The 16,865-nt window shown below is 33.9% G+C and overlaps 2 protein-coding genes and 1 pseudogene across 2 annotated transcripts; all 3 read left to right on the top strand.

Moving 5' to 3' along the window:
- Positions 1-260: 260 nt before the first annotated feature.
- On the top strand, positions 261-6,164 carry LOC128176585 (ryncolin-1-like). Its single transcript, XM_052843015.1, has 6 exons — positions 261-333; positions 646-777; positions 884-1,026; positions 1,315-1,411; positions 1,522-1,692; positions 5,911-6,164. The coding sequence occupies exons 1-6, from the start codon at positions 261-263 to the stop codon at positions 6,162-6,164; spliced, it is 870 nt and encodes a 289-aa protein (XP_052698975.1).
- A 3,890-nt stretch (positions 6,165-10,054) lies between these two features.
- Positions 10,055-14,037, top strand: LOC128178100 (serine/threonine-protein phosphatase PP1-beta catalytic subunit-like; annotated as a pseudogene).
- A 678-nt stretch (positions 14,038-14,715) lies between these two features.
- LOC128178099 (ryncolin-1-like) lies at positions 14,716-16,760 on the top strand. The gene is made up of 6 exons (XM_052845109.1): positions 14,716-14,798; positions 15,109-15,240; positions 15,330-15,472; positions 15,749-15,845; positions 15,930-16,100; positions 16,437-16,760. The coding sequence occupies exons 1-6, from the start codon at positions 14,726-14,728 to the stop codon at positions 16,688-16,690; spliced, it is 870 nt and encodes a 289-aa protein (XP_052701069.1). The 5' UTR covers positions 14,716-14,725; the 3' UTR covers positions 16,691-16,760.
- The last annotated feature ends 105 nt before the right edge of the window (positions 16,761-16,865 follow it).

Here is a 16,865-nt window from a genome sequence, read left to right as displayed (position 1 = left end):
GGTTTTGTTGAATTTTGTAAAATTTTATTCCTGTAATTCAACAAATGAATTTTCTCATGAAAAAAGGTTTCTTCTGACAATAATTCAACACTTGAAATGAACGAAAAAGAGAAATTAAGGGAGTGTGAACATTTGATGATTTGGTATCACGTTTTTCAAGATATTTGGTTTCATTTTAATAACATTGTTCACGAAAACATCAATATCTAGAGAGTATATAAAACTAACAGTTTTCTGGGGGTATTTGTCAACAAGTCAAAATGTGGACTTTTGTTGTTTTCACAATTGCCGTCTGGAGTGTTGATGCTAAGGGAATCAGACTACACCTATCAGGTAGATGTTACTGCGGTGTATTCGGTCTTTTTATTAGTTTCAAAATGATGTATGCAAACACGGAAATTAGTTTATTTGTGGAACCAATAAAACGAAAACGAAGAAGAATTTACTGTTTCCACTAAAACTGAAAATAATGAATATTAGCAAATGAGCAAGAAACGTTGTAAGAATGAAGGAATGTTTTAGTGTATTCATCATTTTTTTTTATAAAAGCGCAATTATAAAGAAATTTCATTAATATTCTATGGTTTACGTAAACTAAGGTCTTTTTAAAATGTTATAATATAACACACTTTTATTTGGATTCAGATGAAATGAAGGACATGCTACGGGAGTCTAACTGGGACCACAAGAACACCGCCTTGTCCATTCACGGTCCAATGACCCTGTACGTCCAGTCAAGTTTTAAACTGAAGAAAGGGCAGTTGTTCCTGAAATCAAGTAAGTTCAAGAAAAGGTATTTATTTATTTATAATATTTATTTATTTATAATATAAGTCAGAGGTGTGAACAGAAAATTGAATCATTTTGATCTACTTTAATAAAGGGGTCCATGATAAACATAAAGACTGTGCAGACATTAAGATGCACCGTCCGCTGAGTAGAGACGGGGTGTACACAATTTACCCAGCCCCGGGGACAAACAAGACCATGTTCTGTGACATGACTACTGAAGGAGGAGGGTGGACCGTGAGTACATTATAACAGTCCTGCCTCGACCGTCACCAACCTTTTAAAATCACTCAACACTTTACTCAACTCAAAACCTTTACAGTAAAATGCATAAATTTGAGAGCATGCTGAGTATTTACTTGAGAAAAGTTGGTGAAGACGGGGCCTTGGGACAAAGGAATCGTTTAATATTAAAATGATCATACCATTTTTAAATAATCTACAATTATTTGATATAATTAACATTTTTAATTGCAATGTTTGTTTCTGTTCCTTTCCTTTGGACACAATGATTTCGAATGTTAGGTAATCCAAAGAAGACAAGATGGAGACACGGACTTTCTACGGAAGTGGAAGGATTACAAAAACGGGTTTGGTCACGCTGAAGATGAGTATTGGCTCGGTAAGTTACTGTAGAATATTGGCTCGGTAAGTAATGTAGCTCGATTTCACGCAAGGAAAGACTACTGAGTATTTAAATGTAAATTGTTTAACTATTTTTTTCTTCGTCAGGAAATGATGCCATTCATGCATTGACGAAAGATAAAAAACAGGTTCTTAGGATTGACTTGATGAAATTTTCGAGGGAGAAAGCTCATGCGACGTATTCTTCATTTTTTGTTGATAATGAGGCTAACAAATACAAAGTGTCGCTTGGGAGGTTTAATGGAACAAAAGGTCTAGGTATGTAGGATTTCAAACATAGTGTTATAGCTCTGTAATAGAAAATATCTATGGAATACCTCGAGTATACTAAAAAATGGTGAGCATCATAATAAACATGAACCACCGTCAAATCGCCCAGAGAGTAATATGTTTTACGGTGCGACCGTTGGGGCGAGCACCGCATGAGATCAAACAATGAATTATAATAAATCAATAAAAATAAAATCAACAACGTAAAATTTGAATGCAAAAAAATAAAACATAACGTTACCTATTTTTCAGTAATTTTTCATTATTCATAGTTTATGAGATTTGTTATAATTTATTTATTTATAAGTAGAACAGTAGTTTAATCTCAGATACAATGTTGTTGAATAATAAAGATTTTAATATATAAATATTCATTGCACTGTATCTCCTCTTTTAAAGTGATTGTAACGTCAGTTCATCCCCCTTTTTTGCAGTAGGCATTTTTTCTTAAACCTACATATAAAACTTGACTCATCATAGAGCTCCCCCTCCCCTATGTTAAAAAAATAATATTTCATTTTTTTTCAATTTACACATAGAAAATCGACTTATCATGGATTTGCCCCCTTCACTAAAAACAAAAATAATTAATATTTAATTATTTTTTTTTTAAATTTACGCTTAAAAATGTTTGCTTGTCATATTAAAAGAACATGGTGCCCCCCTCCCCCTGCATGTAATAGCGAGCGCAGCTCGCCGGTGCGCAGCGCCGGCGCGAAGCGAGCTCTACCTGTAAGGCGTGTGTGAATAGAAAATTCGGACTAGTTGCACATTCATTCAACGGATTTTTTTGGTGCTGTAAATCTGACCAGTAATGCATTGTTTTAATTGTCCCAGCAGTTCCCTGTAATCATGGCAATTTTCACCACTTCACACTCTCACGAGAATCAGCAAGACAATAAAAACAATAACGATGTATGAGCCTACTATACGACATACAGTCAATGGTACCTCTAAAGTTCACCTCAGTACACTTTCAATCAAAGATAATCGAGTGACGTTACAAAGGTTTACACATTGATCAGATAGATTTTTTTTTCGGCGTCAGTAAACTTTGACCCACAATTCATAGTACCAATGGTTTCCAACCTCACGTTCTCGCGAGAATCAAAGTACATATATAGATTAGTCTCGTTCAACCAGACGCTCGACTGTCTCCGTAAATCTCCGACGAGCAGAGCTCTGCTCGTCGGAGTTTTACGGAGACAGCCGAGTGTCTGGTTGAACGAGACTAATATATAGATGTGTAATTTTAAGAACATCATGCTTTTTAAGTAAATAAAACAGTATACTTCGCGTACTTTTATTTCTCAGGGGAGTTTTAATTTACAAAGTCAGACGACACTTAACCAACGTGAACTTTGACGTCACAATAAGGGGAAATAACTCTAACTAAAGTTATTGTAAATCTGCTAAAATTCCTCTCAAATTCTTGCAAAGCTAAAGAATGAGGACATTTCTTCAGATAGGTATAGAAAACAGTTGTAACTTGCATTCATTTGGATGAATGCTTACATTTATTTTATTCACTACAATTACGGTAATGTTAATTTCCAGGAACGTACACATAGCATCGTTTTTTTAAAAGGGGGTTAGGTGGGTGGATGGCACTTTTCTTTACAAGCCAAAAAATGATAATTCTCAAATTCATGAAAGAAAATTCTAATACTTCAGCTCTTAAGCAGTTCAAAGGTTTCTTTAATTTCACTTCCATTTATTACATGCTCCCAATCCTAATGTGGGGGGGGGGAGGGATTCCATTTTCTTTTTATAATACGATAAGAATTTTTTTTAAGCGTAAATTAAAAAAAAATTAAAATCATTTTTTTTTAAAAGTGGAGAGGGCAACTTCATGATAAGTCGTTTTTCTATGTGCAAATTGAAAAAAAAATTAACATGGGGGGGGGGGGGCTCTATGATAAGTCAATTTTTGTATGTAAGTTTAAGAAAAAATGTCTACTGCAAAAAAAGGGGTTGAACTGACGTACGTTTCAATAACTTAAAAAGAGGAGATAAAGTGCAATGAACATTTACACTAAACTCTTTATTATTCAAAAACATTGTATCTGAGATTGAACTACTGTTTTACTTACAACAAATCTTATAAACTATGAATAATGTAAATTTCCTGAAAAATAATTAAGTATGTTTTATTTTATTTTGCAATCAAATAATTTACGTTGTTAATTTTGTTTTTATTGATTTATCATAATACATTGTTTGAACACATGCTGTGCTTGCCCCAACGGTTGCACCGTAAAACGTATTAAATGGAAGTGAAAATAAAGAAACCATTGAACTGCTGAAGAGTGTACGTTCCAGGAATTTACCGTAATTACGAGGGTTGTTCGGAAATTATTGAGACTTTTACTCTTATTTCCTTCGGGAAAAAGATAAATCCTTGAAATTTCACCAAAACGTACACCAGGATAGAGTTGATCAATGTAAAAAATTTAGTGTCCATAGCATGATTAGATCATTCCTGGTAAGCTGACCAAATTGCCATCGCCCAGTGACCCGGCGCAACCGCAAACTTACAGCAACGTCATTTTGACGCTTCTTAATTATTGATCCTACGTTTTAAAAACCTAACAAACAAAGGGAAATTAGAATTAATTCTTCATTTCTCATCTTTTGCTTACATTTCAAGATGTCAACATTCGCATATTCCCTCCATTCTTGATTTTTGTGGGAAAAAATCGGGTCATTTCTAACTGAAAGTCAAATTACTGTGAAATGTCTTCTACAGTGATTCTGTGTACATATTTTAGAACTGTTTACATCAGTTAGTGTGTAAAAAGTACTTGATATTTAGTCACTTTGTCTGAATTCTAGCTAAACAATTAGTGAAAAAGGAGATAAACTGAAGTTCTTTATCCCTTGCCATCGTATAGTTTTTGTTAAAGCAATTGGGTGGCATTAAAAGGTCTTTTTCCGAAATTTTCATCAATTTGATGTACATTCGCTGCGCCGCCTTGACGTCAAATTTCTATATACTGTCGTTTTCAAAATCATATTGCTTGGTAAATATATCTGTACCATATCCGTATTTCAACTCAAACACTCGTGAAACTTGATCAAAAGTTAGTCACAATAAATAGCAAAATGAACATATATAATCTGATTTATTTTAGTATAAGCTGTAACTTTGAGGACACTTAGATTGACGATGTTTTAGTTTTCTTATTCTCCGAGTTTATGCTTGCGCCGGGTACCCCGACCACCGATTAGTTTATCTACCGTTGTAAAGAAAATATTAAACATTTTGTAAATATTTCTGTCTTTAATTATTCGCTAAGGTTTCTTCAATGTTCATGCCAATTTTCACCATAATTCGTCACTTAAAAATGGAAATATCCATGTTGTCTCAATAATTTCCGAACAACCCTCGTATAGTGAATAGAATAAATCTGAGCATTCGTCCAAATGAGTGCAATTTACAACTGTTTCCTGTATCTGAAGAAATGTCCTTATTCTTCAGCTGTTCTTTAGCTTAGCCTTTGCAAGATTTTGAGAGGATTTTGGTCATTTCAGCAGATTTACAATAACTTCAATTAGAGTAATTTCTCCTTATCAGTGCTTATTGTGACGTCAAAGCTGACGTTGGTTAAGTGTCGCCTGACTCTTTAAAACTCCCCTGAGAAATAAAAGTACGCGAAGTATACTGTTTTATTTACTTAAAAAAGCATGATGTTCTTAAAATTACATATCTTATATATGCTTCTCAAAAATTGTACTTTGATTCTCGCGAGAACGTGAATTTGGTACTATGAATTGTGGGTCAAAATTTACTGACGCCGAAAAACGCTATCTGATCAATGTGTAAACCTTTGTGACGTCACTCGATTATTTTTGATTGAGAGTGTACTGACGTGAACTTTAGAGGTGGCACTGACTTTATGTCGTATACATCGGTATTGTTTTTATATTGTCTTGGTGATTCTCGTGAGAGTGTGAAGTGATAAAAATTGCCATGCAACTATATAGTTTGAATTTTCTATTCACACATGCCTTGCCGGTAGAGCTCACTTCGCTTCTGAATTCTGAAACATTGAGATTAAGTTTTTATACAAAAGTCTACAAAAACCAATGGTTCTAAATGGGTCATTTGATAATAATAAGAAAACAAAAAGGTAAAGGAACACTAAGTTCTAGATCAACTATTATCAGATTCAGGTGATGCAAACTGTTTTTCTTTCCATTCAGGGGATAGTTTCGTTCATTCCAACGGCGCATACTTCAGTACTATAGATAGAGATAATGACAATAACGGAGGAGATTGTGCCGGGTCATACAAAGCAGGATGGTGGTTCAATAACTGCATGCACGCCCATTTGAATGGTGTTTACCGTAAAGCCTCAAAGAATGATGCTACGGAATTGTCCTGGTACACTTGGGGAAAAACGTGGAAGTCTCTGAAATCTGCGAAAATGATGATAAGGCCTCGGCAAAACGCCTAAAACAAGGAGAAATCGAAGCTAATAAAATGAGATAATAATGCAATTATTGTTAGTGTTATCATTTTCACACTTTTTCTCACGAATATAAATTATATACAGTTTATTTTGTTTTGCAATGCGTTCATGTGTTCAAGAAATTGTGGTAATTCATTGTACAAGCTAATAAACAATTTTCATCTTCTGGAATTATTTTTAAAAGGAAATTACTTTGAAAATGAAAAAAGGATCTATTAATGAATTATATTTATAAAATATATCTGCATCTCTTTTCGCACATCATATGTAAATGTTAATGTAGACAAAGTCTCCGACTTAGCGGTTTTTTTATGTGAAATGAAAATACTTATGTAGAAATCCCTTGTAAATTCCACTCGTTTTTGCTATTCATACTTTTAAACTCTGCGAACAAGTAACACAACAACGTACATAGTGTCTAAAAAGGCTGCCTACATGGCATTATAATGTATTTACAAAATAATTGCTTTCTATAAAATTTATGATTAATAGATATCTTATCGTTCATTTACTTCATCAATGGTTTTTTTAAGGTTACATTTAACTGCAACAAACCGATATTTTGCAATTACAACTGAACCATCGTGTACTGTGACACGATATTTGTTCTCTTTGAAATTATGGCATCTACAGCAAGCATGTTTGCATTTTTAAGAATGGCAATGCTAGGCCATTTACTTTTTGTTTCTGATAATTTTTATACTTTTACACAAGGAATATTTGAAGCAAGCTGAGAAAGGCTTCTTCAACCATTAGATAGACGTTTGATATTGATTAGGGGTAAAAAGACTTAAGAATAATTCCAATTCATGTATGTACCTTAACCAAAGTGTCCTAAAAAGAAGAAAGTAAATGGAGTGACATGTACAATCAGGGACTCTCTCTCTCTCTCTCTCTCTCTCTCTCTCTCTCTCTCTCTCTCTCTCTCTCTCTCTCTCATAGCCTTCATGGTGATATTGAAGTTCTAGGCTTTGGACAAATAAATTGTATTGTCGCCTTGTTGAAAATAAATCAAAAAGAGTTTCAGCTTCACGGTTTAAGACAAGGTTATGAAATTTCACTAATTTAAATAAATTTTAGCGTTGTAATTCTCAAGAAGATTTTAAAACATTTTTTCCTTTATTTCCATGTTCAGCTTTGAAGTCCTCTTGGGGCCCCAGTATAATTCCGGGGGTCACAATTTTACCAATTTAGAATCTATAATAGCTACAGTGTGTATGGGTTGTAAAAAAGCGCTTTGCAAAATAACGCACTTTGAAACATTTTTTCAAGGTGCGTTAATTTTTTTTTGAAAGTGCGTAACTTTTTAAAAGTGCGTTGCCACAATGGGTGCTTCCATATAGTAATCTCACAAACTGTTGCACTATAGTTCTTAAGGTATCCGATGTACAATTGACCAAAAATGATGCCCGGTAAGGTATATATTCTATGTACATGTACTTGTTTGATAGGTAAGGGCATGTAGCTTCTAAAAATAGATTTTCCCCCCGCCAAATCACTATGGGAAAGTAACTCTAGCGCTGCAAATCACGCACGGTAAAATACTACTTTTCTTTCACGAAAACACGTGTAATCATTAATAATATTTACCAAATAAAAATTTTAATAAAAATAAAGTTATGAAATAAATTGATTACCTGTATCAATATCTTTTTTTTTATTTTTGAGAATTTTTTTTTACAATGATCATTTTGATGATTTGAAAATGATTTTTGCCCCCCCCCCCCCCCCCCCGTCGCATTCATAATCCAACGCATATTGCCATAACCTGGTACTATTTCTGTTTTCTATTCCTTTACGATTGAGTACTGATAATTTTAAAATTAAAAATCTAAATTGTTGAGGTTTTTTTCATTCAGCAAAATGTTTGCACAAAAAATATTGTTACTAATACAACGAAGAAGTGAATTGCGGGTCACATCAGGTGTGTAAAGCTTTACGAACAAAGCGTGCAAGAACCGTGTGAAATGTTTTATTAGAGTTCATTCAAAACCTTTAACTCGTAGAAAACATTATACATTGTATTATCTTTTACTCAAAATTGTATTCTTTTTCAAAAAAAAAAAATTAAGTCAGTTTTAAAATGGAGACTGCCGATTAAGTCTGACTACGATGTTTCCGTATCGGTACAATTGTGGAATGCACAATACATCAACATGCTTTACACAGTTATAACAAATATGAATCAACCATAAATGACACTGTGATGTTGTAATAAGCATGCATTTTTACACGATAAGATTGTGTACAAATACCACACATAACATCAGACATGGGCTATCTGGCTGAACCTGTCAATCAAATTTTGAGTATTTGATTTCATTGGATGGTGACGCGCATCTTTTATGTAAACAGCAAAATGAAATGAATTGGCTTTAAAGCAGTCGGAATCAGTATCTAATAGTATTATTTGAATGACATAAAATCCAGCGATTTTAACAAGAGTGAAAAATGTACTGTTCATGCACATACATGTTATATGAAATGCGAGAGAAGAAAATTGTTTGGAATCCCGATAAAAAAATTCAAACAATGATTAGAAATTCCATTATTTGACTCTTGTTAACTTGATTTACGGAAAATAACAAGGAGATGTTTAAACACAATAATTTTAATAAACGTGTACAAGAATTTTAACCACGAATTCCGTATGCATGGTACTTATTAAAAATAGTTAGTAGCAAATACGCCGTTATACAAATGTTAGGTCCGAAACACTCTGTATGTATAATGGAATTAGGTATAATTTTTTTTAATTTATTGAATAGGGCCATACAATTACCAGATAACCCTAATTCAAGTTATGCACAGTCACAATATCTACGAAATCAATGTATAAAACGAACTTCTCAGTATTTATCGACGAAATACGTGACTTGTGCACTGCAAACTTTATCATAAAATTAGGGTTTTTTCCTTCACGTTATTTGAAGAGCGCCGCGGGAAAAAAAACACGTCATGCAACGGCAAATGACGTATAGCTGCTACAACGTCACAATCAGCGTAAGGGGGAAAAGGTAAAATAACTCGTTTTTAAATTAAGAAAAAAAATTGCTTGATTTATGCATCAATTGTTTATTTTTTATTGTTTATTATGTTAGATAAAATGTATTGCGACTTTTTGAAAATTTATTTCAAGTTCCGTAATCTACCGAGCTCATCCCGGAAAATCCCGAGCTCTCAGGCTCAATTGTACATCGGATACCTTAAGTAGAATATTTTCAAATATGTTTTCTATATATATCTATGTTAACTTTGAATCCTCTGGGCCCCAAGTATTAGTCTGGGGGTCACGGCTTCCACAATTTAGAATCTTCACAGTTTGAGGATGCTTGAATAATGATCTCAAAAACTGTAGCATTGTAGTTCTTGAGAACAAGATTTTTTTTCTATGTTAAACTTTGATTCTGGGGCCGCAGTGTTGGTCAGGGGATCAACATTTTAACAATTTAGAATTTGCAATAGCCAAGGATGTACATGTACATGTATGCATAGAAATATCCCAATTGCAAACTGTTGCATTGTTGTTCGTGAGAGGAATATTTTGAAACATGTTTCCTGTACTATATATGTAAAAATTTGAACCCCGCCTGGAACCCCAGTTTTTGTGTGGGGGTCACGGTTTTTACAGTTTAGAACCTCCCTATATGTACGACAGCTTGATCGGTCGTCTGCTTGAAGGTAAGCATTCTTTCTATTCTATTCTTTTCAAAATATAAATAATGTTATAATTCGATTTGGGAGATGAAAAATATTGGAATGAATTTTTCGCAACATAAAAAGTTTTTTAACAAATATTTGATTTGTAAAAAAAAAGAAGAGAAAATTATATCATATTCTCTTTTTCATTTCTGATTGTCAGAAAGTCAAAACATAGCACAATTGTTAAAATGGATGAGGGTAAAATTAGATTCCTAGCGAGAGAGATTTTCCTCAGTCAGTCAAATTTACTAGAGTTAGAGACCCCCATCAAAGTATGTGGTTGGTAGAACATTTTGTAAAACAATAATGCGATTTTACAATCATTCTCTTCAAATTTTGTTAATTTAAATTTTGAAAATATTGCATATTTTGAATGTGTTGCTTTCGCTTTCAGGGGACATCCACGGGCAGTACACGGACCTGCTTCGTCTGTTTGAATGAGATTTCTCCCAGAATCTAATTATCTTTTTCTCGGAGACTATGTGGACTATGTGGACAGGGGAAAGCAGTCTTTAGAAATCATTTGTCTCCTTAATTTTAGCCTACAAAATCAAATATCCGGAAATCTTTTTCTTTTACGCGGGAATCACGAAAGCTTCAATGTTCTTTACGGATTTCACGATGAGTGTAAGTATGATCTCACACACCTCTTGTAAGAGAAGCATACATGAATGATTAATTATGATACAATATAATAATAGGTATGTGGTTATACCTCATGCGCGCATCTAGGGGGAGAGGTTGCAGTGGTCCAGCCCCCCCCCCCCCCCCGTAAAATTAAAATTCCTTTAAATTACATTACAAAACTACCAAAAATATGCCTTAGATCCCCCTGGCAAACTCAAATAACCGTTGCCCCCTCTCTGCCCGGGAAATTTTCTGGATCCGCGCATGTATCTGATTCCTGAAATGAACACTATCAAATGCTACAAGCTTTAGTATTTATGCGAATATTGACTCGCGAAATGAATAAAATGAATATTTTTTTTCTATAGGTAAGAGAAGATTCAGCTTCAAACTTTGGAAGACATTCACTGACTGCTGTAATTGTTTCCCGACGGCTGCTATCATTGGAGAAAAGCTATTTTGTTGTCATGGAGGTTAGTTTAAAAGATACATTGTGATATGCATATCTTTAAAAAAAACGCAATCCGTTGAATGTTTGAAAATATTAATATTAGAGTGGGTAAAATTCATAATTTTATTATCATAAACTATTAGTTTGAATTAAATTTAAGTTACTTATACTCTTTTGAACATGTAATACATCTTTGTATTCACCGATGATTCCATCGATATATTTATTTTTATACCCACGTTCGGTTATTAAAATGTCTTGAATGAAACAATTCCATAACGCATACATGAATTGAGAGCCGTATTAAATTTTTGATTTGTACAGGTTTGTCTCCGGACTTGCAGTCTATGGAAGAGATCCGAATAATCAGTAGGCCTACCGATGTACCAGATACAGGTACATGTATATAGGACGATGTTTAACAGAACAAATAACACTTATTTTGTTACAAGTTCAATATTCTCGCAGCGACGTTCATCAATCGTTCCATTTTCTTCAATGATGCCAGGATATATTATTTAATTTTGTTTGTAAAACAGGTCTTAAGGATGTGTTTTACAATTATACTCTTTCTTTAATTTGGAAAATCGGAACTCTTGACATCATGCTGAACTGTATTTGTTCATAGCTCCGTTAAAATGTTACATGATTTTACAACAACTTGATATTTCTTTGTAGGGCTGTTGTGTGATCTGTTGTGGTCTGACCCCGACAAAGAGCTCAAAGGGTGGGGAGAGAACGACAGGGGCGTGTCCTTCACCTTTGGCGGAGATGTCGTCAGCAAGTTCCTGAATCGTCACGATCTCGATCTAGTCTATCGTGGACATCAAGTAAGAATTTCACGTACATGCATTAAAAAAACACTTTATGAATGTATTTAAAAAAAAAATTAAATTCCAAGTTGTTTGGCATATATGAAAATATGTACTACAAAGAATATGTATAAGTGCTCACGTCTAATAAATCAGTAATAATATTAGAAGTTAGATTAGCTTGACAAAGCACATAAAACAATGAAGTTATAATAAATCAGTGATAACATCTTTTTGTGTGTTTCTCTACATTTGATAGGTAGAAAAAGATGGATATGAGTTTTTTTTGCCAAGAGACAGCTGGTAACAATATTTTCAGCCCCGAATTACTGCAATGAATTCGATAATGCAGCGGCCATGATGTCTGTGGATGAACCTCTCATGTGCTCGTTTCAGGTGTGCTGATCATTCTCAATAAGCGATCCTTTATCACACGCAACGAAAGACAACTCGTACATTCTGATGTAACGTTAACCTTGGTGAATTTATATTTTCTTAATTTGTGAACAAGTTGTAGATTTTAAAGCCAGCTGACAAGAAACCGCGGTACAAATATCAAGGTCGCCCTTTGACCCCACTTAGAAGGTCAATCACTCACCATGAACCTAAGGACAAGGAGGGAGAAACTCACAAAAAGTAGCTCCACAGTTTGCCAGAACGTGCGAGACAGTATCAAACAAATTATATGCCAATTTCAACACCGTAATACTACAAAGTAGATATGAGGTGGCATTGACAATTAATTTATCCTACATGCATATATATTATATATATAATTATCATAAAATATTAGTTTGAATTAAATTTTAGTTACTTATACCCTTTTGAACATGTAATACATATTTGTATTCATCGATGATGTTTTTACTTTTGTAACCACGTTCGATTTTCAAATCTGAATATAAAAATGTCTTGAATGAATCAATCTCATAAATCATACATGAATTGAGAGTCGTATGAACTTTTTGATTTGTACAAGTTTATCTCCGGACTTGCAGTCTATGGAACAGATCTGAAGAATCCTTAAGCCCACCGATGTACCAGATACAGCTACATGTATATAGGGTGATGTTTAACAGAACAAATAACACTTATTTTGTAACAAGTTCAATATTCGCGATGCGAGGTTCATCAGTCGTTCCATTTTCTTCAATGATGACGGGATATATTATTTAATTTTGTTTGTAAAACAGGTTAAAAGGATATGTTTTACAAATATTCTTTCTTTAAATTGGAAAATCGCAACTCCTGAAATCATGCTGAACTGTATTTTTTCATAGCTCCGTTAAAATTTAACAAAACATCTTGATTTTTCTTTTTTAGGGCTGTTGTGTGATCTGTCGTGGTCTGACCCCGACAAAGAGGTCAAAGGGTGGGGCGAGAAGGACAGGGGTGTGTCCTTCACCTTTGGCGGAGATGTCGTCAGCAAGTTTCTGAATCGTCATGATTTAGATCTAGTCTGTCGTGGACATCAAGGAAGAATTCTACATATATATGCATTAAAAGACAACGTATGAAAGTGTTTTTACAAGAAAATTAAATTTAACACCCTCCGCCATAAATAAAAATATGTACTGCAAAGAATATGTGTAAGTATTTATAAATCAGTTAACATTAGAAGTTAGATTAACTTATTTGTGTTTTGTTAATTTACATTTGACTAGGCACATAAAACAATGAAGTAATAATAAATCATTGATAACATTAGAAGCTTATTCTTCTTTTTGTGTTTTCTCCACATTTGATAGGTAGTAGAAGATGGATACGAGTTTTTTGCCAAGAGACAGCTAGTAACAATATTTTCAGCCCCAGATTACTGCAATGAATTCGATAATGCAGCGGCCATGATGTCTGTAGATGAATCTCTCATGTGCTCGTTTCAGGTGTGCTGGTCATTCTCAATAAGTAATTCTTTATCACATGCAACGAAAGACAACTCGTACATTTTAATGTAACGTTAACCTTGGTGAATTTATTTTTCGTAATTTGTGAACATGTTGTAGATTTTAAAGCCAGCTGACAAGAAGCCGCGGTACAAATATCAAGGTCGCCCTTTGACCCCACTTAGAAGGTCAATCACTCACCATGAACCTAAGGACAATGAGGGAGAAACTCACAAAAAGTAGCTCCACAGTTTGTCAGTGTATACTGTATACTGTGAGACAGTATCAAACAATTTATGTGCCAATTTCAACACTTATACAATTTCAACACTGTAATACTACAAAGTAGATATGAGGTCGCATTTACAATAACGTTATTGTACATGCATATATATTATATAAATTTTCGTTTATAAGTTGCATATATGTAATAGTTGTAATATTTTGTAATAAAATTGTGTAAAAAAGAAGCAGGGGTAATAGTTTTGAATAACTCCGTATATGATATGGCGTTGATATCTTATTAGTTTATTTTTGTGTTTATGAATCATATTTTTATTATTTACGGGTTATGCTTCTGTTAAATTCATTACTACCAATAATTCAAGATATATAGGAGACTTGTATTGGCCTCAAAGACATATGAGTGTTATGCAACTGTGCAAAGAATCAGTGGTGAAATAATAATAAAAAAAAAAGCTAAAAAGAAGAAAGGAGGGGATAAGGAATCAATACCTATCTGTCAACAGCAATAGTATTACTCATGTAACAACCAATAGTACTGTAATCATGGCTATCATTTTCAAGACTTTGGTTTCGTTGAATTTTGTAACATTTTATGACTGTAATTCTACAAATAAATTTTCTCATGAAAAAAGGTTTCTTCCGATTATAATTCAAAGTTTGAAATGAACGAAAAAGAGAAATTAAGGGGGTGTGAACAGTTGATATTTTGGTATCACATTTTTCAAGATATTTGGTTTCATTTTAATAACATTGCTTACGAGAACATCAATATCAGAGAGTATATAAAACCATCAGTTTTCTGGGGGTGTTTGTCAACACGTCACAATGTGGACTCTTGTTGTTTTCACGATGGCCGTCTGGAGTGTTGATGCCAAGGGAATCAGACTTCACCTAACAGGTAGATCTTACTGCGGTGTAGTTGGTTTTTATACTAGTTTCTGAATGATGTAAGCAAACACGGAAATTAGTTCATTTGTTGAACCAATATAACGAAAACGAAGAAAAATATACAGTTTCCACTAAAACTGAAAATAATGAATATTAGCAAATGACCAAGAAACGTTGTAAGAATGGAGGAATGTTTCAGTGTATTCATCATTTTTTTTAAAAGCGCTATGATAAAGAAATTTCATTAATATTCTATGGTTTACGTAAACTAAGGTCTGTTTAAAATGTTATTTATATAACACACTTTTATTTGGCTTCAGATGAGATGAAGGACATGCTACGGAAATCTAACTGGGACCACAAGAACACCGCCTTGTCCATTCACGGTCCAATGACCCTGGACGTCCAGTCAAGTTATAAACTGAAGAAGGGACAGGTGTTTCTAAAATCAAGTAAGTTCAAGAAAAGGTATTTATTTATTTATAATATAAGTAAGAAGTGTAAACAGATAATTAAATCATTTTGATCTACTTTAATAAAGGGGTCCATGATAAAAATAAAGACTGTGCAGACATTAAGATGCATCGTCCGCTGAGTAGAGACGGGGTGTACACAATTTACCCAGCCCCAGGGACAAACAAGACAGTGTTCTGTGACATGACCACTGATGGAGGGGGATGGACGGTGAGTCGATCATAACAGTCCTGGCTCCACCGTCAACAACGTTTTAAAAGCACTCAGCTCAAAACCTTTACAGTAAAGTGCATAAATTTTAGAGCCTGCTGAGTATTTACTTGAGGAAAGTTGGTGACAGCGGGGCCTTGGGACAAAGGAATCGTTTAGAATTGAAAGGATTACACCGTTTATAAATTATCTACAGTTATTTGATATAATTAACATTTTTAATTGCAATGTTTGTTTCCGTTCCTTTCCTTTGAACACAATAATTTCGAATGTTAGGTACTCCAAAGAAGACAAGATGGAGACATAGACTTTCTACGGAAGTGGAAGGATTACAAAAACGGGTTTGGTCAGGCTGAAGATGAATATTGGCTCGGTAAGTTACTCAAGAACAATTTCACACAAGGAAAGACTACTGAGTATCTACGTATACACTGTTTAACTATTTTTTCTTCGTCAGGAAATGATGCCATTCATGCATTGACGAAAGATAAAAAACAGGTTCTTAGGATTGATTTGATGAAATTTTCGAGGGAGAAAGCTCATGCGACGTATTCATCTTTTTTTGTGGATAATGAGGCTAACAAATACAAACTGTCGCTTGGGGGGTTTAATGGAACAAAAGGTCTAGGTATGTAGGATTTCAAACATAGTGTTATGGCTTTGTAAAAGAAAATTTCTATGGAATCCCTCGAGTATACTAAGTAATGGTGAGCATCATAATAAACATGAGCCACCGTTAAAAACGCCCAGAGAGTATTACTGTAATAGCATAATTTGTAAAGAAACATTACGAAATTTTGAAACATTGAGACAACGTTTTCATACAAAAGTTTACAAAAACCAATGGTTTTGAAAATATGGGTCGTGTGGTAATAATGAAAAAATAAAGAGGTAGAGGAACATTAGGATCTAAATCAACTATGATCAGATTCAGGTGATGCACACTGTTTTTCTTTCCATTCAGGAGATAGTTTTGCCGCTTCTAACAGCATGTACTTCAGTACTGTAGATGCAGATAATGATAAAGCTGGAGGAGATTGTGCAGGGGCCCGCAAAGCAGGGTGGTGGTTCAATGCATGCACCAACGTCAATTTGAATGGTGTTTACCGTAAAGCCTCGAAGAATGATGCTACGGAAGTGTCGTGGTACCACTGGGGAAACACGTGGAAGTCTCTGAAATCTGCGAAAATGATGATACGTCCACGGCAAAACGCCTAAATCAATGAGAAATCCAAGCAAATAAAATGAGATAATGATGCAATTGTCGTTAGTGTTATCAATGTCACAATTTACTCACGAAAATACATTATACATATATTTAACTTTTTTTCTTTAATATATTTATTTTTGCAATGCGTTTATGTGTATAAATTCTGGTAAATCAATGTAAAAG

The sequence above is a fragment of the Crassostrea angulata genome, chromosome 3 (genome assembly GCF_025612915.1).
Source record: "Crassostrea angulata isolate pt1a10 chromosome 3, ASM2561291v2, whole genome shotgun sequence".
NCBI lineage: Eukaryota > Metazoa > Mollusca > Bivalvia > Ostreida > Ostreidae > Magallana > Magallana angulata.
This window is presented reverse-complemented; position numbering and strand designations above follow the sequence as displayed.